General features: G+C 26.0%; 4 protein-coding genes across 4 annotated transcripts; 2 read left to right on the top strand and 2 right to left on the bottom strand.

Moving 5' to 3' along the window:
- The first annotated feature begins 1,248 nt into the window (after positions 1-1,248).
- LOC103579404 (uncharacterized) lies at positions 1,249-2,513 on the top strand. Its single transcript, XM_008560792.2, has 5 exons — positions 1,249-1,365; positions 1,568-1,617; positions 1,702-1,890; positions 2,178-2,268; positions 2,348-2,513. The coding sequence occupies exons 1-5, from the start codon at positions 1,329-1,331 to the stop codon at positions 2,398-2,400; spliced, it is 420 nt and encodes a 139-aa protein (XP_008559014.1). The 5' UTR covers positions 1,249-1,328; the 3' UTR covers positions 2,401-2,513.
- Positions 2,514-3,799: 1,286 nt separating this feature from the next.
- Positions 3,800-10,384, bottom strand: LOC103579405 (uncharacterized). The gene is made up of 13 exons (XM_008560793.2): positions 9,449-10,384; positions 9,232-9,328; positions 8,174-8,300; positions 7,582-7,712; positions 7,282-7,416; positions 6,956-7,120; positions 6,283-6,371; positions 6,025-6,205; positions 5,714-5,936; positions 5,487-5,645; positions 5,273-5,424; positions 4,377-4,817; positions 3,800-4,264 (listed from the first exon to the last, which is right to left on the bottom strand). The coding sequence occupies exons 2-13, from the start codon at positions 9,293-9,295 to the stop codon at positions 4,014-4,016; spliced, it is 2,118 nt and encodes a 705-aa protein (XP_008559015.1). The 5' UTR covers positions 9,296-9,328; positions 9,449-10,384; the 3' UTR covers positions 3,800-4,013.
- A 7,080-nt stretch (positions 10,385-17,464) lies between these two features.
- LOC103579406 (ras-related protein rab7) lies at positions 17,465-20,855 on the bottom strand. The gene is made up of 5 exons (XM_008560794.3): positions 20,730-20,855; positions 18,950-19,148; positions 18,662-18,880; positions 18,396-18,533; positions 17,465-17,980 (listed from the first exon to the last, which is right to left on the bottom strand). The coding sequence occupies exons 2-5, from the start codon at positions 19,127-19,129 to the stop codon at positions 17,894-17,896; spliced, it is 624 nt and encodes a 207-aa protein (XP_008559016.1). The 5' UTR covers positions 19,130-19,148; positions 20,730-20,855; the 3' UTR covers positions 17,465-17,893.
- Positions 20,856-22,396: 1,541 nt separating this feature from the next.
- LOC128667262 (inositol polyphosphate 1-phosphatase-like) lies at positions 22,397-25,395 on the top strand. The gene is made up of 5 exons (XM_053739151.1): positions 22,397-22,495; positions 22,795-23,026; positions 23,126-23,408; positions 23,550-23,718; positions 24,244-25,395. Exons 2-5 carry the CDS (start codon positions 22,814-22,816, stop codon positions 24,713-24,715), a joined length of 1,137 nt encoding a protein of 378 aa, XP_053595126.1. The 5' UTR covers positions 22,397-22,495; positions 22,795-22,813; the 3' UTR covers positions 24,716-25,395.
- Positions 25,396-25,743: the final 348 nt, after the last annotated feature.

Genomic DNA, 25,743 nt, shown 5'->3' with positions numbered 1-25,743 from the left:
ATGGATGTATATAAGAGAGGTGAATCAATAAAATAATAAATATAATAGTAATATTAAAAATTAACGAATGACAACAACGTAGTGATGACCCCGGAGAAAAAAACTGAATGACAAAATAAATATGAAGTATATTAATATATCTATATGATGAAATTTGTTTATGGATTGTAATTTTATTGAAATTAAAAATAAATTATATTTGATGTAACGTAAAATATAGATGCAATATATTCTGTCTTCATAAATAAATATAATAATGATAATGCATATTATATATTAATTAATAAAAATCAATTAATTACGTTGATTTTATAATTGTTTTTCATTTATTTCACTAATTTTTTCATCTTGTTACAATTTTTTTTTTTTTTGCCTAAATTTTTTAATTTCTGAAATTTTAATTCGAAATAATCAACGACATTCTCATTTTTTTAAAAATTACTCAAACTTTTAACTTTTCTAAAAAATAAATCGACGGAAAAAAATTACTCACGTATTTTCCCACAAAAAACTCGGGGATTTCCTTAATTATATATTCCTCTATCATTAATATAAAGCCACTCCTCATATTTTTTATTTACTTCCCCTTTCCAAGCTACAGCTTAAATCCCTCCGGCTTTTCCACTCCGACCAAAACAAAAAAAGAAAAAAAAAACACAACAAACTGCGTATCGCGCTCCGTCAAAAAGGGATTTTCCGCTTTGAAATTATTTCGAAATTCATTACATACTTTGCAGTAAAAATTTTAATGTGTCATATTTATTAATCACCAGCATACTTAATTCATTCATATTTTTCTACAAATTACTGAACTAATTAGAATTACATTAGAGCATAAATATAAATTTCATTTTTTTACAAGAAATATATTTTGAGTGACTCAAATTTTTCAGTACATATATTTTTTTTTAAAATAATTAAATAATTATTATCATATACATTTTTTATTTGTTTAGTATTACGTGAATAAAATCACAGAGTATTAACTAAAATTACTTGCAAAAAAAATACTATTTATGACGTATGTTTAGAGGAAAATAGTTTATATTAACACGATAAATATTGATGTCGCTTAACCACATCATGACGAATTTATATATATATGTATATATGTTCCATTAGTAGACTACCCAAGGAGAATCACGAGAATCACCTTTTTTTTTTTTTTTAATTTTACCTCGATTGCTTTCGCGTGAGTCTGCGGTAAATACCATTTTTATATATATGTATATATAAACCTCAGATGATACAGGCTCAATGTCAGTTGATCATTCAACTTGTGCAGATCGTTTATTGAGAGCAACTTTTAATTAAATATATTATACTAAATGAAAATGGTATTTTGTAAATTAAATTGCAATTTAGGTAAGTAAATTTTTAAATACTAACTGTAACTAATTTCTACATATATAATTATCTAAAAAAAACTTATTTAGTAGCAGTGAATATTTTGTTATAGATAAATAAATTAGTTGCGACTCTATTTAATTTAAATTACGAGTGTTTTATTTTTTTTGCCCGCCAAAAAATTTTTTTAAAATTAATTATTTAAAAATTTTGTTTTTAGTTATCGCATTAATGTTGGCTGGCTTACTAACAATCGAAGCCCGCCCACAAGTAAGTAGTTAATTTTTTTTTTTAGTAAAAATTCTGATAATTAAAAATAAAAATGATTATTTATTAAATTTTTTAAATAAAAAGCAAAATGACTACGAAGACTTGTACCCAGTTGACGGATTTTCATTCGATGGACCAGCAGATCGTACAAATCCGAATTTCAATGACGTAAATAATGTGCGTCCACCACGTCCAGTGACGTCAACAAATTCGCCATCGTCTGTATCAACGACGATGTCTCCTGCTATGACCACGTGCACGCAAAACTGTCTTGTTAGTAAACAACTATTAGTAAAAAAAATTTTTTTTATTTTTTAGAACCACTATCATACACATCAGCACACAAGATTGATTATGTTTCTCTATTTTCATCATACGTTGAATAATTAATTTTTTTTTTTTTTTTGTTTAAATGACTAATAGTCTTCGGGCGCCTCAGCCAATTAACCAACCGGTTCTTAACGTTTTTATTTACCCACTGCTTTACAAGAGTGCCAACAAATTTAAATAACATTGGTCAGTAATTACGTATAATTTATTATTATTTTTAAAAATGTTAGGCAACATCGGAATTCAATCCAGTTTGCGGCACAGATGGTGTGGTTTACAGTAATCCCGGACGACTTGGATGTGCACGAAGATGTGGTAAAGGTAATTTAATAATAAATATATTCATTTGATTTATTATTCATATTTATAAAATTTTAAATTATATAAATTTTTATTCCAGACGTATCGTTTTCTTACTATGGGCCTTGTACTACAAGTCCTGCTCGAGGTTAAGACATTTAAAAATTTACAAATAATTATTATTTTTAACACTTACTATAAATAAATATAAGTTATTTTATGTTATATTTTTATTTTTTGAAATAAAGTACGCTAAGAACGATTTATTTATGGCTTTGATAAATTAAACCTACTCCACATATAAACTACGGGCTTTTACTTGACGATTCAAAAATCGTTATAAAATTATAATTATTTAAATTTATTCAGAAGCAGACATCGCTGCTCGGAAATAAACAAAAATTTTAATATTTGATGAAGTATATTTTTTTGTGGGTAATGGAGCATAGCCGAAGCATTTTTGAAATTTTATAAAAGTCTGGCAAGTTGATTAACTTGGTATAAATTTTGCGAGAGTTGAAAATATAATATTCTGTCCAGGATCCCATACTGGGTGACAAGTGGAAGATGAATTTTTTCTCATGATTTTTTTAGGTTTCTGCTATTAGACAAGACCATAATAAACAAAAAACATTCATATTATGTGAGGTTATCTCTAGCAGAAAATAAGTTACAGATCACTTTCAATAAAAATACATAGACAATGTCATCTTCTCGATGTCAATTGCTTGAAAAAAATTTTTCCTGAGACACTGAGTTTCTCCTACTAGAAACACCATAATGAATAAAAAACGATAATATTTTGCTGAGTTATTCCCAACAGAAAAATATTTAGGGGCGATTCTTCATATATAGTCATCCTTATTAATCCTCATTTATCCTTATATATCTTGATATGGGTTTGAATTCGAAAAGTATATATTTCTCAGGCCTTTTTGGAGTTTCCCCTATTATAGGACATCATAATGAACAAAAAACGTTCATATTGTGCTGAGTTATTCCAAACAGAAAAAAAGTTAGGGGCCACTCTGCATAGAGAATCATCTACACCCATGTCCACTCATCTCCACCAACCCTCATATGGGTCTAAATTTGAAAAATAAATTATTCTCAGGACTTTTTTGGGTTTCTCCTACTAAAGGACATCATAATGAATAAATAACGTTAGTATTGTGCTGAGTTATTCCCAACAGAAAAAAAGTTAAGGGTCACTCTTCATATGTAGTCATCCTCATTCATCCTTATTTATCTTCAATTATCTTCATATGGGTCTGAATTCAAAAAATAAATTTTTCTCAGGATTTTTTTAGGTTTCTTCTACTAGAGGATATCGTAATGAATAAAAAACGTTAATATTGTGATGGGTTATTCCCAGCCAAAAAAAAGTCAAGGGCCTCTCCTCATAAAAATACATAGATATTTTTTTTTCCGTGCAGTATCGATTCTCTCGATCATTAGAATTTGGAATCTCAGTCAAACGAAAATCGAAAGTATCAATAACCCAAAAATTACTATAAATACATTTCTTTTATTTATAACTTGAAATATACAAATCTTTGGATGCAACATAATTAATAACAATAACATACATTTTATTTTTTTTTTAAATTCCTACAAAAACATAACTAAAAGAATCATTATCTGTTTTTAACTTTAAATTATAACTAATTAAATTTCAAACATAAATTTATCATTAATCAATTTGGCGTTATAAATTAATTTCACTAATTAGTAATTATTAATTATCAATTAAAGAGAAATAAATATTAACTGATCGTAGAGCCATTATGGTCGGCCCAACGTACTCTCCGCGAAATTTCAAAATTACCGCCATGTATGCCGTACATATGTCTCGTCAAAATATCTGCGCGATCTTCTTCAGCTTTTCGAGCGACTCTCCGATACTTTCTCAGCACGTAAATACAAGTTATCGTTAGAATTATTTGTATAATTAGCCAAAATATGAGTAAACCCAAAGCCAAAGCTGCATCGACACACAGTAATCCATCCATCGGTTCTAAAAATATAAACATATTATTTCAATTAATATTTCATTCTCAAAAATCGGTAGCATTCGTGTAAAATAATCAGCGCAAGCGTTAATTATTAATGTAATTAGTGAAGCTTACGCTCGCCGGCGAAGAAAATAGTATCGCTTTTCCCAGAACGCAGTGGGTCGGCAGCAATGACAGCATCGCGTACAATAATTGATGACTCCAGCGGTAATTCATCTAGAGCATTATCTGTTGTGGAATTAATTTCATTTATTTCGGCTGTTGTCGCTGATGATCTTTTACGTCGTCCGTAAGACACAATATCACCACTACACTTCGTAGGGGTGCATTCGGTTAAACAAAAACGCACTATTACGTTAAATCTAACGCGATAGCTGTCGGGAAATTTGAACGCTGTGAAAGTTGAAATCAACGATTTATTATTCGCTGGATCTTTGAACATGCCAGGAAATATTTTAGCGTCTGTTGGACACCCCATTTCATCGAGTAGGAGTATTGATGCATCACCTGATGTACTGCTTGCTACCAAGTGTCCTGCTGCCATATCATAAGGTCCTGAAAAATTTTTTTTAATTAAAAAAAAAAAATATCAGTGTAGTTAAATTCAACATAAAATTTCCTCTTGTTTGAGTACCAACATCAATATTTTCACTTCACAAACCAAAAAAAATTTTTGAATTCAAAAAAATTTTTTTTTTTTAAATTTCGAAAAATGAACTTGTTTAGTTCACAGTGCTTGTAATTTTGAGTAAAATGAGTACCCACATCTCTACATAAAAAACACAAAAAATTCAATTTCAAAAAACGTCATTTTGCAATGAATTTTTGAACTTGTTCCAAACATATCGATGTTGGTACTCATTTTACGCGGAATTTCACCAACTACTCAATTTTCATATTCTTTTTTTTCTGAAAATTTTTTTACTTGACTAAAAAGCTCAAAAACAATTTTCTTTCCAAAAATATCTCAATTTTCGTACCCTGACTAAATTTATTAAATTAATAATTACCATCAGCTGGATTCATTTCAATTTTCAGCACAAGTCTCTGTCCCAATTCCGCAGAAACAATTTCCTGCATATTTTCATCCAAAATTCTCATCGACACCATCGGTGATACCGTCGTATTAAAAATCGTGCCCACAACTGGCGGCAATCCCGCGCTGTTTAAAAAAAAAAATCATCAATCACCAACAATAAAAAAGTTAAAATAAATTATTCTTACTTCGGATTCAAAAAATCAAATCCTGATCCAATCGTTATATTTTTGGGTCCCGGTACTTCGTCATCTAGAGTACAACCAACGCGCACCGATTGATCTCCTAGTCGTTGGATAATTGCGTTAAATTGTACGACGACCGTCACCCAAACTGCGACTCGCGTTCTAATAAAAAAAAAATCTCAATTTAAATTATTATTTTTTTAAATTAGTAATTAAAGTTGATAACTTACTGATTGTTGTCTTCTACAGCATACGCTGGTAAAATACCACAGTCAATATTACCGTTTCCCATTTCTTTTTTATCAGGAATCCGTAATTCAAGTATCGTTTTATTTGAACCAGTACCTTGTACATTACAAGTCTCACTGTAACCACTGGCATATAATCTACCGTTAAACGGTTCTGGAGTATCTAGTTCAATTATTATACTAGTATTACCACAGGACACTTTGACTAGAAAAGTAGAAATAAGAAAATAAAAATTTAATTTTCTATTTCAATTGATTTAAAAATAAAAAGTAATTGAAGAATAATAAATTACGATTCAAACAGGGTTCACGTTCTCTGTAAGTTGCATTCTTAGTTTTTACTAGTGAACTAACACCAGCAGTTATTGTGTCATATGAATGTAGTAGACAAACTGGTGAATATTGTGATGCGTAATCAACTGTGTACCCACGACAAATAAATCCATCATTTGATTCATTGCATCTTTCTTCACACTTAACATTTAATCAGTCAGTTATTTTTTTTAAATATTAATAATAATCATTAGTTACTTAATTAATTAGTTTATTACCAATTTAGCATCATAATTTATTAATTTTAAATCTGAGTATGGCAATGTTTCATTATTGAAATCAGCGTATGAACAATAATCAGTATTTGCTGTAAAAAAAAAATTTAATTGTAAATTATTAGATAATTAAATTATTGAAAGAGAGGCAAAATAGGCCATTAAAAAATTTTCTTTTTTTTTTTTTAAGTCTACTTTTTTTAGCCCTCAAATTTTTCAGAGCAAAAATGACTCAGGCATAAAAAAATTAAAATTTTAATTGCGGGGCAAAATGGGCTGCTGTAAAAAATTTTTAAGTCTGATTATTTTGAATTAATTTTACTTGACATAAGGCACCGAGCAAATATTTTAAAGATATGATGTGAAAACGAAAAATTTTTCAATGTGGGGTAAAATGAGTCCGCTGAAAAAATTTATAGTTAAAGAAAATTAAAAAGTTCAATTTCTTGGACTAATTTTTTGTGTTATTCAAAAAAAAATTTCAGGGCTAATTTAAAATTTAGACGGTCCATATTGCCCCATAATTTCTATGTAGCTGACATATTTCGTTATATTTTTCCATTGATTATGAATTAAAATAAATTTAAATATTCAAAAAAATTCAATTTAAATTTTCGAAGCCTAAATATCAAAATTTGTATTTTTTCCTTAAATTATTAATTTGAAACAAACTTACATAATTTATGGCACTGTATTTCCAAATACTCATCACGATACGGTGATGCGCGGTATGATTGAGGTCTGATACCTCTTTCGATAGTCAAAAGAGCACAAATACCTTGTACATCACCAATTGCAAGATCAACACTCGCACGAAATTGCGCAGACTTACATCTCGAGCCTAAAAAAAAAAAAAATTCAATTACCAACTAAATTACATATTCAACTAGTCCTTGAGTCAAAATATTCAAATTATAGACTAATTATTATCATAATTAAACTTCCATTTGAATGAATAAATTATAAATAATTAAAAAAAAATGTACATATGTATAATTTTACCTGCTGCAATGCATTTCTGATAACATTTACTTCTCGTCATAACTTCAGGTAGCCAATTAACCGTTGTATCAATTAGGATTTCTCCCAAGGTCCTCTGGACTTGCCATATTCTATCTTTAGTACATTCTGCTGGCACTGATTTTTAATAATTATTTATTATCAATTATCGTTCATTATAATTATTACTGTTATTACATTTAATTATTATGGTTAAGGATAATAACTTAATTTGACTCATATTTTTAATTATTTTTATCAAAATGTTACATAAAATTTTTAGATAAAAAATATATGAAATACCTGTTAGACATATTTTATGATAAAAAGTATAAGTAGGCGCTGGTTCAAATTTATCACTATTTGTTGTTATTTTTAAACATGTGCTTTGATTAATATCAATATAAAATGACGTGCAATTGACATTCAAACACCTAAAAAATAAAGTAACAAATTATTTTGATTATTTACTCAGAGTATAAATTATTACGTATATATGAACGCGCTTATTTATGTACGATAATTAGTTCAAATTTTATGACCGTACTAATATTTGTATTTTAAATTAGCAGTTCTCGTAATCACTTTTTTTGTAACATAAATTTAAATAATTATCGAGTATTTTGACATGGAAAATATAAAGGAATTATTTGAAATTTTTTTCATATATTTTGCTGATGAAAAAAAATAAAATATGAACCCGATAATTTTAAAAAATAATTTCCAATATAAAATTTTCAAAAATCCCTTTTTCATTTGTACGACAAAACATTGGGCGAAATTAGGCCGGACTAAAACAAATCAAAATTAGGAGCAAACAGATCAGATGCTGTATAGTTCTTGTCCCATTTTCCTCTAAATAAGAATTTATTTTTATTATTAAAAAAAAAAATACCTGTCAAAACATGCAGTTACAATTCCATCATTATCTGCAGCACTATAAAGTACATCACCAGCAACATAATTTTCCGGCATCATACCATCGACTTTTTCCCAACTTAAATTTTCACATTTTTCTCCAACTAAAAAAATTCAAAAATACTACGTCAATTTTAAACAAAATATAAAATTTTAATAAATAATTATTAATTATTAATTACTAATTATTATTTTAATAACTAATTATCCATCATACTTATTAGCGGTATAAAAAAAAATCGGAAAAAGGTGAAAAAGTGGTGACTATGCTTAAACTTTGAAACGTGACTTAATATAGTAAATGAAGGTTTTTAGACTCTTTTGTAAATTTTTTTTTTACTCTAAATTAAAAGTACCAGGGTTTGAACTATTTCTGAAGGTTTTTTTTAGCATATCTTAATGACAATTCTTAGAATATTCATTGATTTTTATCTTGAATTTTTTAAAATTTGAAAAACGTTCAAAAAAAGTTGATCATTGTCACGTTTCAAAGTTTAGAATAATCTACGCTATTTCAAAAATTTTTTTACACGGGTACTTTCTTAACTATTTTAATTATGAACAAATATAGATACACTACCAAGAAAAAAAATAATTTAGATCTTAAATATTTTTTTTTTTTTTCAGTTCGGTAATTTGTATTTTTATTTTCATAAATTTAAATTATTTTATAATTCTGAAGGTAACGGATAATTGACAATTTTTGGATTAATTTCAATACATAAATTACAAATAAAAAAATAAAAATAAAAATATGCACTTTTAGAAAATTAAAAATACCATAAGTGCAATTTTTCAAAATATTTTTGTTTTACAATTTATCATTTTTAAAATGAATCCGAAATTTATCAGATGTCAGCTAACTTCAGTATCATATTAATTTATTCGCTAAACAGATACTAGAAAAAAAAATAGTAATTTATTTGTCACAAAAAAAAAATTCATCAAACACGTGTCAGTAAAATATTATCAATAATAAAATTCGCAAGTGATAAAAACTTTTTTTACACAATAAATTACATAAATAGCACTAACCCGTAATACTACCGATGACCAAGTGAATGATAACAACTACCTGTATCCGTGTCCTTCGCATCATTACCTCAAGTCTATTCAATAAATATATAAAAATCTAAAAAAAAAAAAAAAAAAAAAAAAAAATATTCACAATCCTCTTGAGTGCACTCAAGCGAAACTTGAACAAAAACTTCAAACAACTTAACAATATTTTTTATTATTTTATTTATCTCACTAGCAAACTTTAACAATCACAATAACTTATTAGCTTATATTCCATGTTGTCTCGTCTTCATATCCAACTAAACTCTATTTCTCATTACATAACTCATTACACGTGTATCCTCACTATTATTAAACTAAAAAATTTATATTTATTATTTTTAAAAAAAATTTCGAACCAGTCTTTCAACCGTAAGTCATAAAGTGAGCTAACAAACTAAAAAAAAAATATAAAGTCAACTGGAAAATCTCAAAAGTTCCACCTCTACATCATTACCCACCCAAGTACACACAAAAAAAAAACCTAAATAAGTAAACTAAAAAACGTTTACGTAAAACAGCTTTGTTTGTCTGATGAACACAATTGGGTCACTCGTTTTATTATATTTCTACACATGGTAATGGTAATGTTAATACACATTATTATTTTTAGTATCGATTCTTAAAGAATAAATAATAAATAATTATAGATAAAAATAATATTAAATGTTATCAGTGTCCTAGAAAAAAAAACTAATATCAATGACACTAAACACTGTCACTGTGTTTTGCAACTTTCATCAAATATATTTATCACTATTTAGCATGACAATGCAGTGAAAAGAAGAGTAAATAGGTGTATATTGTTATATTATATGAACATGGGATACTTGTACACTTGTTGGGAATTCAATTGAATAAAAAAAATATAAATGAAAAGTGATGTGACACTGCGAGTGGATTGTTGACGAGTGTCTGTGTACTTAACAATCCTGAACGTTAAATAAAATGCAATCGCAATTGTGTACTAAAGTCTGTTGATGGTTACACACTACAGTCTACAGGCCACATACTACTTTACTTGACGTACTTTTGTTACGTAGGACCACCTGTTCAAGCATCAATGATTACTGATTACACTAGTTTTTTTTAAATATTTTTGAATTTTTTACGTATGTTTTTTTTCTTTACTGTTAATTTATTTTTGTGTGGTAAATTTAATAGTTTTTTTTAATTTTAAAGACAGAAATTTTGTAGGAAAAAATATTTATTGTCATTGATTTTTTTTTAGACAAAATAAAATGGTGAGTAATTAGTAATTATTAGCTGTTGTGTAATAGGTGGATATTAATTAAATTACTGGTTTTTTAAGATGACGATAATGAGTTTTTAATGAATGGATTTATAAAAATTTTGACATTTTTTTGTTCTGTGTGACTGATATTTTGATCAAAGGATATTGCGTAGGATTAATGATATATATTAATAATTATGTGGTTTTTTTTTTTGGCTGAAATTATATTTTTTGTTACGTGAATTCAAATCAAGACAATGGGGTAAATTGGGTATAATGAAATTTAAAAAAAAATTTGAATTAACGTTCAAATTGAAATAACTCATAAAGTATTGAGTCTAAAGAAAAATTTAATGAGTTCTTTTTTGTGGCAAATTTAATACTCTATAAATTTATTTCTATACATTTTTATCGCATCTCCGATAATTAGCCCGCAATTTTTATTTAAAGTACCAGATTTAAAAATCAAAATTTCAATTTCGTAAAATAAATCGGTTTGATGAATTTTAAAATTACGACTAAATTATTGGAAATACAACAAATAAATTTCTATACAATTTTATAATAGATAAAATTTTCTACAAAAAACTATCAAACAACTTTGTCCATAAATTCAATAGTTAAAACAGAATTTTAATTCAAACTCAAGTACCAAAAAATGATTATTTTTTTTTTAAATTTAAAATTCAGACTGCATGTAAAAAAAATTTGTTCAAAAACGTTGACAGTGAACTTTCAAAATCGATACAATTTTGAATTTTGAGTTGAACGTTTTTTTGAATAATTTTGCTAAGTCATAAATTTTAATTCCTTGTTTTCAAGTTCTTCAAATCCAAAATTGTAAAATTAAATTATTTTTGCCTAAAAAATAAAAAGAAAAAACGCAAAAAAACTTACACCAGTTAAAAATTTTCACTTTCTAATTTTAGTTCCAAAAATGTTCATCTTAAAGTTCAGAACCGTCTCTATTTTTGAAGTTCCCTATCATGGAAGTTTTTGGAACATTTTTGGAACAATTTATTTTACGCGGGTAAAAATAAAAAAATAATTGAAACTCATTAAAAATATTTCCTAACTATTGCACAATAAAATCCATATATTTAAAAGTCAACAATGCCCGCACATGATCTCGTATAATAAATTGCGAATAGTAAATAGTAAACGTTAATTATTTAAGATCCTCAATCTCCTAATCAGTTATACATGCAAACATATCCATCATGAATAATAGCAATTGCGAAAAGTGCGTATAATTTATGTAAACATAAGATGGAGTAAGTTAGTAGGTTAGCATTCGTTTGCATGCTCGACGATGCTCGAAATAAAAATTCATCCTGTAATCTACAGTACAATAGTTTAAATTTATATCTGCATACAACACGAGTACACCCGAGCTTATTACATCCTGGTATCCAAGTATACTCATCTTCTTTATTCTTTATCCTCTATTCTTTATTAGTACACCCACGAACTTTTACTCTTCCTCTTGCTCTTACACTATTCCAGTGTTCAAACTCCTGCGAGCATTTTCCTCAAGCATAAAAATAAAAAATAAAATTCGCTGGTGCTCTGACTTTTCAGTTTTAGTCATAAATAATTTGCTTACTCTCTTTTACTCTTTATTACCTGAGAGTAATTATACTTGTTACACAACAACAGTAAAAGTAACTATTACTTTCTTATATTCTCGTAAATCTTAAGGGAAGATTGCACTTTTCTTTTCTTTCGCGCTTGAAATGATAAGCGGAAGTTTCCTTGTCGCACTTGTACAGCAAATAGAGACTGTCCGAATTTTTCTCGTAGACGAATGGGAAGTCGTAATCAATTAACCCAAAGAACGTTAGATAATAGAGTAGTGTATTGAGTCTTAACATGTTTCTTGTGATAAGAGTTTTCATTTGGGAAGGAAATTTGAAATCTGCATACGGTAATTAAATTAATATTTGAAATTTCGCGGTCATTTTGGATTTAATCATCTGATGTTCAAATATTTTTTAAAAATTTTTTTCGACTTCTCCATAATAAAATATAATTTCATATTTATGTATTTAGATAATAGGACAACCTGGGGTAAAATGGGTCACTATTTTTGAGAAAAAAAAATTTGATTTGTAGGAAAGGATGGGGGGGGGGGATTAATTGGCTTAGACTTTGATTAGTTTTATTTAAAATTTTATTATTAATCAATGCCTCGATATTTATTAGTGAGAAAGTATTTAAATAATTATTTAACATGCGGGTATCAATGCCCGTATATATTTCAGGTCAACAGAGAAAGTTTAAACAATAAGTAATAATTTAAAATAGTTAATTATTTACTAACTTTTTTTTTTATTTAAAATAAAACATTTGAAACAAAGATTAGTGAATCATCAGCTGACACACTTTTAATTTAAGCAGCACAAAATTTGCCGCGAATAATTAGCGATCAGGTGATTGGAAAATACACTGAGCGAAAAAAATATTTTTTTTTAAAGTAAAATATATAATAAATTAAAATTAATTCTTAAATAAAGAGATTATAAAATTTTTAATATTTTTTTTTTGCTCAGTGTAGACTGATGTCGATTTAGATTTAGATTTAGATTAATAAAGTAATACTGGTACGCTATTTCTGACTAAGTTAAAAAGTGTCCATGAAAAAATGGTAATTGAAGACCGGATTGAGTAGTACCAAGGGCTCGTGACATCCGTTTCCTTTAATCTGCCTTGGGATTCCGGTGCATCATAATTGTATCTCAACACAAAATCTACTCTTCTATATCGTCCTACGTAATAATATTTAAAATATAACATTGTTAATGCTTTAAATACATATCTCGGTGCACTTAACCATGAAGTACGATTTGCCAACTTTACTACACTGCATTTAAACTTAACATTTTTTTTTTTTATAAAATTATTTTTGAATTTTTTATCACTAAACATCTATAAATTATTACATGATAAAAAAATTTCGGAGTAATCCTGGAGTAGTGCAGAGTGGGAAGGGAGTTTATTTTAAATTAAAACTTCGAGTGAATTTGAATATAAATAAAATCCAGATTTGAAATCACAACTGGAAAAACAAAATCCCTATTTACTCTGTATGCAGAGTAATTTTTTTTTTTGACTCCGGATCTCCAAGTGACGGAGAGAATTCGAGTTTAAATAAAATCCGTATTCACTCCTGATTTTTCAGAGTGTAATAGTGTCTTGTAATCTGCATAAATTATTTTCAATGATGACGAAATTTTTGGAAAATAATCATGTACTTTATTGTCGCACTGGAAATATAAATTATAGATTGATAGGTATTTAATTACTACTCATAAATTTTAAAAACTGATAACTTGTAATTTAATTTGTAATTTGTAATTAATTTTTTTCAATCTGTCATTTCTGATAATAATAGACTATTGTCAATTTTGAAAAATTCTTAGCCTGATAGAGATTACAATAAATAATTTAAAATTTGAGAGAATCCCAAATTTCCACTATAAAAATTACTGATAAAAAATATAATAAAATTCTCATAAATTTATATGACTGTCGCGTTGATTTGTTACAGACCTCTAAAAGTTTCAACTCAAAACCTATTGGGAGGGGGGGAGGTATTATTTACAAGTGAAGTAATTAATTTTTTGAATTTTCTAGTATTTGAAAAAATTTTATTTATTTTAGCGCGAAATTTAAAAAATATTTTTTAATGAAAAAATTATTTTTCAAGTTAAAGAAAAAAAATTCATAAATTTGTTGAATTAATTATATTTTTTATAATTAATTCATTCTCGCATTCTTCTTTCTGAATCATACATTATATTACAAAAAAAAACTGTGTAATAAACAACGCGGCAAATACTCGTATGAGTAATATCGTACCGAGTAAACTTTCATACGTTTATTGATATTCAAATCGTCTATGTAAATTAATAATACATCTCACAACTTGATTCTATACAATTTTTGTATTCTTATGTATCGGATGCTAGAGTATGTAAGCAAATAACCAATTCGATTGTCCTTGTCATTACATAATATATCTTCTATTATTATTTTTTACTCACCATTATCTACGATATTATATAAAAAAATTTTCTAATAAATTGGTTGATTTGTGTTATAAGCTATAACTAATTACTTATTTATCACTAACGTATTTATTTATTTTTCCCGCAAGTATTTTATTATTTTTTATGGTACAAGTGACAATTGCAGTGAGAAAAAAAAATAACTTTTGTAAAGACAATATTTTCTCGAGTAGTAAATCAATATAAATTATTGCATATTTAATTTCATGTCTTACGCGAAAAAATATTTTTTAGGCAAAAGATGATCAAAATTTATCTACACTAGTTCGAAAAAAAAAATCAACAAATCTGAAATAAACTTGAGTTTCTTTAATTAAAAAAATTCTTTTAAATTTTTTATACCATAATTTTTTGTGATAAAAATATCAAATGATATTGAATTTATTTTTATGTATACTGTGAAAAATTCCCATTAAATTTTACTATGGGTGCATTGTAACCCCGGACCATAAGAAAACTGGTACTAAATTTACAAGTGTCCCATAGTAAACGTATGCGCATAGGTCCCAATCGTGTCGTCTGCGCATACGTTTACTATGAGACACTTGTAAATTTTGTACCAGTTTTCTTATGGTCCGGTATTACAATGCTCCCATAGTAAAATTTGTTCGAAATTTTTCACAGTGTATACTGTAAAAAATTTTACAAGTGGACGTGGTTTAAATCCGGAGTAAACGTAGAGTGGTTGATTTTTTAATTATTTAATCCCTTCCGGATAGAAATTAACTCCAGAACGGAGTTCATTTTAATATTAAAACTCCGGATCGAAGTAGAAATTAATTAAAATTAATTCTACATCAGTACAAAATCAGTCTACTTAAACAAAACCCGTTTTCATTCCGTATATGGTGATTTTTTTTTAAATTCTGGAACGAAATGAATTCAAATTTAAATCCGTCTTTACTCCAAATTTTTTACAGAGTATATTTATGTACACATGTATAAATGTTTGGTCTCATTTTCACGGTTTATCGAATCGTTTTAGGAGTAATTTCCTGTCAGGCCTATAATACATTTAACATTCTAAATAATTGTGTCTGTCCATTCAAATTTTACTCGGATCTATTTTATTTTTATTTGTATTATAAGTAATGACCATTTTACACGGGTCGATGACTGGGTATTCAAATAATTTAAATTAAGCTCTATATCATTTCATAAATTATTATTGATTAATAAATTAAATTAATAAAAAAATTAGAATTCGAATTAAGGAGAATTAGGAAATGGAATTAAACTAGAATAATTAAAAAAAATGTCTTTTAATTTTCTTTCAATGGAAGTTCATTTCTAGTTTATAAATCGTAATATTTGTCAGTAAAAAATTTTCATAATTCTTAAGCCTGAGGAGTGCAGCCAGATCGCTCACACTGTACTGAGCCCGAGCCGAAATCTCTCAAATTCTTTGACAAAAAAATATCGCGGGAATAAAAAAAATTAAATAGAGACTTACAAATAATAAATTAATTAGTTAACAATTAAACTATAGGAAAAAAAATAATTATGCATTACAATAAAAAATGATTTTTAAATAATTTTTTATTAATTTTTTTTTTTACTTAAATACTAAGAGTAGCAAGAGTAGATTTATAGCAATTACGTATTTATAATATATCTGTTAACGATACTATTTAAATAATTATAATTAATAATTATTATCCATAAAAAACAATAATTAATAATAATAAAAAAAAATTATTATATACATGAGTATTAATACGAACGTAAATATCAATAAATTCAATTATTTATCGATTAAATAATTTTCATATTTTATTACCATACGTTCATATATTTCACGATATTAAATTATTTATAACTTTTTATACGAAATATTTTTATCAATTATTATAAATCAGGACTTTAAATATTTATCATCTCAAACATTTATAACCATTATTTATTCATACTAAATTTATCTTTCCTTCACACTTTTAATAATTTTTTTTTATTTTTTGTCAAATAAATCATTTAATTATTTTTAAAATAAATTATTAATTTTATAAAATATTTTCCGATATGTTAATTGTATTTATTAATTTTTTTTTTTTTAACAAACTCATATTTATTAAACATATATAATATATACAAATATATGTATATATTGATAAAAAAAAAATTTTAGATTTTTTGCTGATAAATTTATTAATTTTTTAAAATGAATTATTTATTAGAAGCAACTTTCAGAAATTTTAACGAGTCATGAAAAAAAAAATAATTTATGTAAAAGGACAAGATTTTTGTAAAAAAAAATATTCGTATATTAATCCAGTTTATAAAAAATTTATCGCAATATTTTACTCCGTTTTTCTAAATCTCATTTCATATTTTTTTTTTTTTTTTAAATAAAATTTTAAACCGAATTAAAAAATTTTATTTACATTTTTTAAAATAAAAGAAAAAAATTTTGCATTAAATAAAACGCCATATTCTTTATTCTGTAACAAAATACAATTTTACGAGTCCAGAAATATTTGTAACAATTCAAAAAAATTTAGCAATCAAAAAAAAAAAAAAAATAACAGTAATTTGAGTTATTATTTCTCTATAGAAATAACTATTACTTTAAATCTCTAATAATTTATGTGAAACATTTATTATTATTTCAATTTTTTATCAACAAACTACAGGTTTAAAAAAAAAATATTTATATTTAAAATACAAAAAGAAAATTAAATTTTCCTAAATATATGATGTACTGTGTACTTAGCTTATGATTTATTTAAAGTAAAGAAATAATTCCAGAATTTATTTTTGGTGATAAAAATAAAAATTTATCTTTTAATAATTAATTAATTAATTAATTAATCAATTAATAATAACAATAATGATAATTATTATTATTATTATATAATCAACTAAATAATATATATTTCAAGTATTACTTATTTAAATATCATTATTTATTTTATTTTAATTATTAACGATTAATCGATTTGCATCTAGATAAAAATTCATCGAATATTTTTTCAATTCACTTTATCGTACATTTGAAAAAACTGGTCTCTTATTTTATTACTTTTGTTCTCGTGTTTAATTATTATATCATTTTATAAGTGAGTTAACAAAGCACCGAGATTTATTTATTTAATTTCCTTTTTTTTATTTAATTGCTGTGATTATATTTAATTAATTAATTTATTTATTATTATTGTTATTTTGTTTATTAATTTCACCCTCGTTGCGATGATCCTCACATTTTTAAACACGCAGAGAGCACACTGACAATCTGATTTTTTTGTGTTTATATTTTTATATTTTACTTTTTCTTTTTGTTTTTTTTTTATTTTTTTAATTTATGAGTTACCATAATTAATATTTGTCCCGTGATATTCTAGCAGGCACACGAGTCACCTTTGCCATTAGTTCTTTGATCGTTGGTAAGTTTTATTTGATCGGGAAATTCGTTATAAAGTTCAACCTGAAAAACATTTTTTATTGTTATTCTTATAATTCATCCATCAAAAACATTTTTGAGTATTTTTTTTTGTCTTATTGAGTAGGAAATTTAAAGAGCTTTCAAACGAATACCCACAAGCCATACTTATTTTTAGTAGCTGGCATACATATATTTTGATATATATAAGTATATGATTTGGGAACTATTGCTAATTATGGCTTGTGGGTACTCATTTTAAAGAGCGTGAAATTAGAAACCTTCCAATGAAAATATTTCATATGATTTATATATATTTTGATATATATAAATATATAAGTCTTAGAAATTGATAATAAATATAAGTTGTGGGTACTCATTTTAAAGGGCTTTTAATTTTCTATCTATCCGTAAAAATAAAATTATCTAGAGTAAAAATTGAAATTAAAAAAAAAATTACCTCACTCTCTTGAGCCAAAGCATTTTTGGCTATCGTCTGAAAAGCTTGTTCGACATTAATAGCTTCTTTAGCGCTCGTTTCAAAGTACGGAATATTATTTTTTGATTGACACCATTGGTGTGCTCTCTTGCTCGAGACCTAAAAGAAAATAAATAACCAATTACTGAAATAAATAAAATAATAAAAGAAAGAAAAAAAAATTAAAACATTGTCACAAAAGGCAAAGATGATGGATATAAATAGATCGGAGTAAATAAAAAACTTACGGCTCTGTTCTCAAGGTCGACTTTATTACCCAACACGACAAATGGAAAATTATCGGGGTCCCTGGGTGATGCTTGGATTAAAAATTCGTCTCGCCATGAGTCCAATGATTTAAAGGACGTTGGGGCTGCGACATCGAACACTAACACGCAACAATCAGCGCCTCGGTAAAATGCAACTCCCAGTGATTGAAATCTTTCTTGTCCCGCAGTGTCCCAAATCTTTTAGGCAATAAAATAGTCAACCAGTCAATTAATAAATAAATTAATTAATTATAATAAAAATATTACCTGCATGGTAACTATCCTATCGTCAACCATAACTTCTTTAGTCAAAAAATCAGCTCCAATGGTTGCTTTGTACTGGTTACTAAATTTTTTGTTTACATACTGATTCATTAGTGATGTTTTACCAACCCCAGAATCTCCAAGAATAATAACTTTGAGTAGCACTTTCTTACGTGATGCCATTTTTAAATTTAAAGATTTTCTATAAAAATAAAAATCATTAATTTTACTTTATTATTTAAATAAATAATCAGATATATAAAAAAAAAATATTTTGAAAAATTGCACCTATAGTTTTTTTTTATATTCTACATGTGCATTTTTTTAGTTTGACTTTTTTTCTATAATTTATTGGTTTAAAAAAAATCGGAAAATTATTGGCTGTTAACTTTAGAATTGAAATTAATTTAACAAAATGGAGTAATGAGCAAATGGAAAATAATTGTTTGAGTAAAACATAATTCATACTCAACTTATGTACATTTTTATAATAATCCTAAATAAGATTTCAGTGACTCATGTGTGTAGATAAAAGCTTTGTACTAGTAATTATTTATGAGATTATCTATTGTTGTTATTGCAGACGAGAAAAAAAAATTTAACTGTTTTTTAAACTAATTAAATATTTGTTATAGAGAAAAGTTGTTGAAATAAATTTTGTAGAGAATTTTCAGGGCTACAAAAAAGATCTCATAAACTTTTTTGATATTTTGTATATTAAAGTCAGAATTTTTATTTTTAAATCAGCGATTTTAATTTTTAAGATAACAATGAAATTTTTCAAATGAACTTTTAATGCTGCAGCCTTAAGTTTCAGTTTTAGAAAAAAACTTAATCAGACCTTTTTTGTAGAAAATTTTATGACTCAAAAAAAAGGTCTGATACATTTTTTTGATATTTTTAATATTTTCTTAGTTATCTTCACTTTTTTAATTGAATTACTTGTTCACTCAGTTTAAAAATTATTTATTATTATTATTATAATTATTATTATTATTGTAGTAATTAAAAAAAAAATAAAACTAAAAAATGCACATATAGAAAATTTAAAAAACTATAAGTGCATTTTTTTCAAATATTTTTTTTTTGTAATTTATCATTTTGACAAAAATCCAAAAATTAAAAGACGTCAACTCACTTCAGTGTCATAAAATAAATAAAAAAAAAAAAAAAAAACTAATAATGGAATGTCTAAACCAACAACAACAATAATAATAATACAAAAAAAAGATAATAATTGTGTTTAGAAAGTGACGCGAGAGAAAGTCTTTTTTTTTTAAACTCACAATTTAATTCTACTGTTTACAAATAATTAAAAATGTTTATTATTTTTTAAATAAACAACCGATGGTTTATTAATGAATCATCTAGCAATAAAGTGTACAAGTCATACTCCCCTTGCAATGACGTAGTACTCAATAATAAAAAAAAAAGAAAGAAAGAAAGAAATGAAAAAAAATACTTCCGTCTATTAAACCATTAAAAGCCTCTATTTCATTTAATTTTTCTTATGTCAATAAAACCAAAGAATATATACATAGATATTTATAGGGTATATAAATTATTTGAACTTAAATATAAATTGTAGGTGTTGGTATTTTTTTTTAAAATAAAATAAAACTCGAAATCTGTCAACACAAGTGGTTGACTTTCAATTTATTCTTGCAAGAGTTGACAATTTCTACGATAAATGAAAATAAATTGAGTGTGTAATTATATGGAATTAGTGATATGATTACTAGTAATAATAAGGGTACTGTCAATTATGATAATTAACATTTACCTGCAGTTGTTTGTTGATAGAACGATTAAAAAAAAATTTTTTATTTCGTGAAAAGATCACTAACTGCACACAAAGAAAATGGCGTATTATGAAATTACTACGAGAGAATGACACTAGTCGTCACCTGTTTTGTATATATATGTATTTATGATGTATAACATATGTATATATATCGATATAATAGACTCGATAGATCGACAATCGGTGTCGACAAACTTAATTGCTGTCAAGTTACCAAAATGTAAAAAGAAATAACTAGGGGACTGAGAGTTACTAGAATTGGCGCGAAATTTGAATTTTAAATGTGGCTCTACAACCTCAGTTTTTTAATTTCTATTTTTGTTGGAAAATTATTTATTTATTTTTATTAAAGTAACTTTTGTAAACAGAAGAAGCATAAGACAAAATTTTTATAATTTGACTCACATGATTATTGTAGATATGATTAGAAAAGTGAAATTCGTGTAACGAGATCGAAGTCTGCATCCTTTTTACAGGAAACCTTTTTCTCATTCTTTCGGGTGTACACGTGGAAAAGTGAAAAAAAAAAAATTTAATTGATACGGCCGAAAGTTGCAAAAATAAAAATCTGTAAAGATTGACCTTGTAGTCAAACCCAAAAATTTCCACTGTTTTAGAGCTTAGAAAGTTTGACATACATGTACACAAATTTGGACGTCTATATAAAAATAATCCGAATAGCTCGACTGTCCAATTTCAAAACACGGTAAGAGATAAATTTTTCTAAACCGATTTTTTAGTATTTTTAGTTCCAGTGGAATCTTGTGAACATGATTCAATTCATATTTCAAAAATTTTATTTTTGTCAGTTATTGTGTTTCAAAATTGGGCAGTCGAGCTTCCGAGGACCTCAAAAACTCGACATCTGATGAAAACTCAAATTTCAAAAATCGAACAAAAACCAATAACTTCCTTTTTTGAAATTTTAAATTTTCATAGCGGGAAGTTAATAATTCAAAATTATTTAGCACATATTCTACTCATCAGTAGTTTTATCATTTCATATCCTAGATTTTTCCTATTTTCATTTTCAAAAAAGTATTATTGTCAAAACTCATTACAGTCAAAATTATGTCTAGACTAATTTAATATTCTGCAACTTAAAATCTTTATCTAGACTTTAACATTCTTCTAAAATACTTAATAATTTAGTTTGCACGGCTTAAGTTTTTGACGTCATACTATCTTACACTCTCATGTCTTATCATCCTTTTTCTTAATTCCTAATTCATGTTCTCATTAGTCACTTAATTATCAAACGTTCCCTTCCTTAAATTTTCCTATCCAGACCCGTTAATCTCAGCTTGGGTTTAAAACCACCTTTGCTTATTTCCCCTTCTTCTATTGCTAGTTAAAATTTTTCTCCCTCTTTCCTTAAGATAAAAATTGTAATTTTGAAACTCAAACTAATTTAGTTATTAGAGAAATTTTCAAGAGTTGAGTCTCTTCTATACTCCATTAGTCTGTCTTAGACATTCATCTAGTGTGCATTATATTAGTATCCATTTTCTTCAGATTCCTTTACTTTCTGTTTGATTCAAACTTACCGCGTTAACTTCCACCTAGTGTACAACCGCGACATAAAATTCCCAGAAAAGTAATTTATTAAATAACATTTTCAAATTGGCAATTCTTCGCGGCAAACTTCAAACAAAAGTCCCGATTTTAGTGATTAGGCGGCAATCGCAGCCATAAAACTCTATTACAACAATAGCTCAGCTTTCTATATATTTATTAACAAAAAGGTAAATTATTTTTAAAAAATTAACTCCTATATTCTCTAGTTCAATTACTACCACTACTAATAAATAACTATTCAATTTTTCAATCCCAGTAAATATTAATTATAAAAAATCGTGATCATATAAAAAAATATATAATTAAATTATTTCAATAATTCATTAAATTATTTTTTAAAAAATTAATTGTTTTTATTTTAATTACGATCGATAGCTGCTCGCGCAAGGTCGCGCATGTGTTAGGCTTCACTCTTACAAAATAATAAAATTATTTATTATTTATTTTTTGTTTTTTAAATTACAAGGAATATAAAAATATAAAAAATGAAAGATGTAATAAAATTATTACATTTATTATTAAAATCATCGGAAAAAGCTGCAAATATTGCACGTGCATGCCGACAAAATGATTCATTATTTCGATTATTAATTCAAGAAAAAAGTGATGATGAAAAAAACCCGCGATTTTTTCGTGATTTTAAAACACTCGCTGATGTTCTTATTCAAGAGACTATTCGTCATGATATTGGAGGAGAGGTAAATATTTATAATAATCATAATAATGATAGTAATTAGATGAATTAATTAAAAATTTAATTGAATGAGTGAAAAAAAAAAAAAATTAATTATTTATAGTTTCCAGAATTAGCTCAAATGGTTAAAGGTGAAGAAACAAATGTATTTAGTAATACACTTGACAAAACCATTGTCGTCGAAGTATGTTCAACATGCGACGAAACTAAAAATTTATTATCGCAAGTATTAGATGACGATATTGAGACAGCTGGTTTACTTGCAATGGAAATTCATCGAGATATTGAATTAACTGAAATAAGTCCAGTTATTGATATTAATTATTTTGATAATCATAATGTTGACATTGATATCAATGACTTGGGAATTTGGATTGATCCGATTGGTAAAAAAAAATTTTCTTTATTTATTTTATTTTTGATTATTTAATGTTCATTAAAAAATGAAAAAGCGTGTGAGAATGCATGTAAGAAGGAATTTATAAATGCATTTCTATTAATAAACTGGTCGATAATTTTATTAATAGATTCAACGGCTGATTACATTAATGCCAATACGATTATTGATGAGGCAACGGACCTGCATTTAAGCGGATTGAAATGCGTTACTGTTCTCATTGGCGCTTATCTTAAAAGCAATGGTCTTCCTGTCTTGGGTGTTGTTAATCAACCTTTTTTCACCTATGAAAATTCGCAGTAAGTTATTGTAGTAATTGTTGTTTTTAAATTATTTATGAAAAAAAAAGAACTCGATGACTGGAATGATGAATAATTTATTTTGAATTTCGATTTCGGGTAAACTATAAAAGATACGATAAAAATTAAAGAGAGCAATTTTGTAGGAAATTAAATTCTCTATAAAAAAGGTCTTTTTGACTTTTTATGTAAACTCGATATTTTGGACACTAGTGAATTTAAAAGTTACTATTAAAATTTTTCATAGAAAATTCATAATTTTTCTTAACTTTGAATTTAAATTTTGGATAAAATATTAAAGATACGATAAAAATGATAAGAAATAATATTGTAGGAAATTGAATTTTCCATTAAAAAGATCTCTTTCAATTTTTACCTAAATGTCATATTTTCGAGTCTACGAAGTTTCAAAGTCACAATACCATTAAAAAAAAAAAAAGTTATGCATCAGACTCTTTTTTTTTACAAAAAATTTTCATCAATTTTCTACTCTTACATAAAATTGATCCATGATATTTAATTTAGATGGCGAGGAAATTGTTACTGGGGCATTCATTCACCAGAAAAAAGTCATTCGTCACTTGAAAACTCACTTGTGGAAAATAAAATAGTAGTATTGAGTCGTTACGAGGATCCAAATATTAAAGCAAAGCTGAGTAATTGCGGGTTTAAATTAATAGAAGTCGCAGGTGCCGGATATAAAATATTGACCGTGGCAATTGGTCAAGCAGATGCATATATTCTCTCAAAAAAGTCCACATACAAATGGGACACATGTGGCCCTCACGCTATTTTGCGATCCCTCGGCGGCGGTATCATTGATTTTAAAAAATTCACAGTAAATAACGAGCATGGTGACACCCAAAATGACTTCCAACTAATATATAACGAGGGTGATGAATCAAAACACTCAAACATCGGAGGTTTAATTGCGTACCGCAATCCCGAGACACTAGAACTTTTACGACAGTCTCTGGGATTGTCAACTAAATTATAAATAAATAATTTTATTTATTATTCATTGTTGCATTGCATATGTGATACATTTTTAACAGATTCAAATACCAAATACATATTATATATACATATATATGAGAATGGGTAAACGGACAGGGAAAATAAATGTAACTAAAAGAGAAGTATTTTTATCTACGGTGACTTAAATTTTTAATTTTACTCAGATCTATGTTAGATCTATATATATTTAGTAGTCAAATTACCGATAGGAAAAATTTCAAGGATAAAAAAGATTACTAAAAATATTTTTTTTTTAAATTTTAGATTTTAGATCGAGACAAATGTGAGCAGATCTAAATAGATCTGTCATTAGTTTAAACTAGATCCTAGTTGATCTAATTAGATCTCAGACCTTAATTATTTTTTTCGGGACGGTTGATACTCGGAGTCAAAAAAAATTTTAATTTACATAAAAAAAGTATTGAAAATTTTGACCAATTTTTGCTAAAGAAATATATAAAATTTTATATTATTTCTTGAATATTTAAAACCACCAAAAAAAAGTAATTAAGTTGTTATTGAACATTCCTAAAAATTACTAATTATATAATTAATAAAGAGAAATATTTTACCAAAATATTAAATAATAAAAATTTCGATACAATGATCTGATTAAAAATTCATGTTTATAAATAGTTAATTAAATACATCCAATTATAAATCATCATTGTTATTTTAATTGTAACATGTATTTATTTTCAAATTTCGATTCAATTAGCATTAACAATAATTCTTACATGTATTAGTATATATATATTTTTTTGTTAAATAAAAACAATTATTTACATTTTTTTTTTTTTTTTTTTCATTTTCCTAACAAATTTTTTATCTCTTTTTTTTTTATTATTTTTGTACATAATTTATTAAGTACAATTGTTAACAATTTTTTTAATGACAAGAAGTTTGTAAGTACATTTAGTTTGTTAACATTTTTAAAATTATTGTTACTTTTTTTATTTATAGAGCTTTAAATTTTTTATTAGCTCACAAAATTTGAAGACGGATTAG

This window comes from Microplitis demolitor, chromosome 5 (assembly GCF_026212275.2).
Source record: "Microplitis demolitor isolate Queensland-Clemson2020A chromosome 5, iyMicDemo2.1a, whole genome shotgun sequence".
NCBI lineage: Eukaryota > Metazoa > Arthropoda > Insecta > Hymenoptera > Braconidae > Microplitis > Microplitis demolitor.
The sequence above is the reverse complement of the archived record's forward strand: the minus strand, read 5'-3'. Positions and strand labels throughout refer to the sequence as shown.

What these genes read in the sequence shown, in the direction of transcription:
- LOC103579404 (XM_008560792.2), top strand. Translation starts at nt 1,329, where the DNA reads ATGAAAATGGTATTTTGTAAATTAAATTGCAATTTAG. An exon ending in TAAATTAAATTGCAATTTAG is followed by an intron (nt 1,366 to 1,567) that starts GTAAGTAAATTT and finishes TTTTGTTTTTAG; the next exon opens with TTATCGCATTAATGTTGGCT. An exon ending in CGTGCACGCAAAACTGTCTT is followed by an intron (nt 1,891 to 2,177) that starts GTTAGTAAACAA and finishes TAAAAATGTTAG; the next exon opens with GCAACATCGGAATTCAATCC.
- LOC103579406 (XM_008560794.3), bottom strand. Translation starts at nt 19,129, where the DNA reads ATGGCATCACGTAAGAAAGTGCTACTCAAAGTTATTATTCTTGGAGAT. An exon ending in ATAGGATAGTTACCATGCAG is followed by an intron (nt 18,881 to 18,949) that starts GTAATATTTTTA and finishes ATTGCCTAAAAG; the next exon opens with ATTTGGGACACTGCGGGACA. An exon ending in CTTTGGCTCAAGAGAGTGAG is followed by an intron (nt 17,981 to 18,395) that starts GTAATTTTTTTT and finishes AATGTTTTTCAG; the next exon opens with GTTGAACTTTATAACGAATT.
- LOC103579405 (XM_008560793.2), bottom strand. Translation starts at nt 9,295, where the DNA reads ATGATGCGAAGGACACGGATACAGGTAGTTGTTATCATTCACTTGGTC. An exon ending in TCATAAAATATGTCTAACAG is followed by an intron (nt 7,417 to 7,581) that starts GTATTTCATATA and finishes ATTAAAAATCAG; the next exon opens with TGCCAGCAGAATGTACTAAA. An exon ending in TATTTTCTTCGCCGGCGAGC is followed by an intron (nt 4,265 to 4,376) that starts GTAAGCTTCACT and finishes TTATATTTTTAG; the next exon opens with AACCGATGGATGGATTACTG.
- LOC128667262 (XM_053739151.1), top strand. Translation starts at nt 22,814, where the DNA reads ATGAAAGATGTAATAAAATTATTACATTTATTATTAAAATCATCGGAA. An exon ending in GTCATGATATTGGAGGAGAG is followed by an intron (nt 23,027 to 23,125) that starts GTAAATATTTAT and finishes AATTATTTATAG; the next exon opens with TTTCCAGAATTAGCTCAAAT. An exon ending in TTCACCTATGAAAATTCGCA is followed by an intron (nt 23,719 to 24,243) that starts GTAAGTTATTGT and finishes TATTTAATTTAG; the next exon opens with ATGGCGAGGAAATTGTTACT.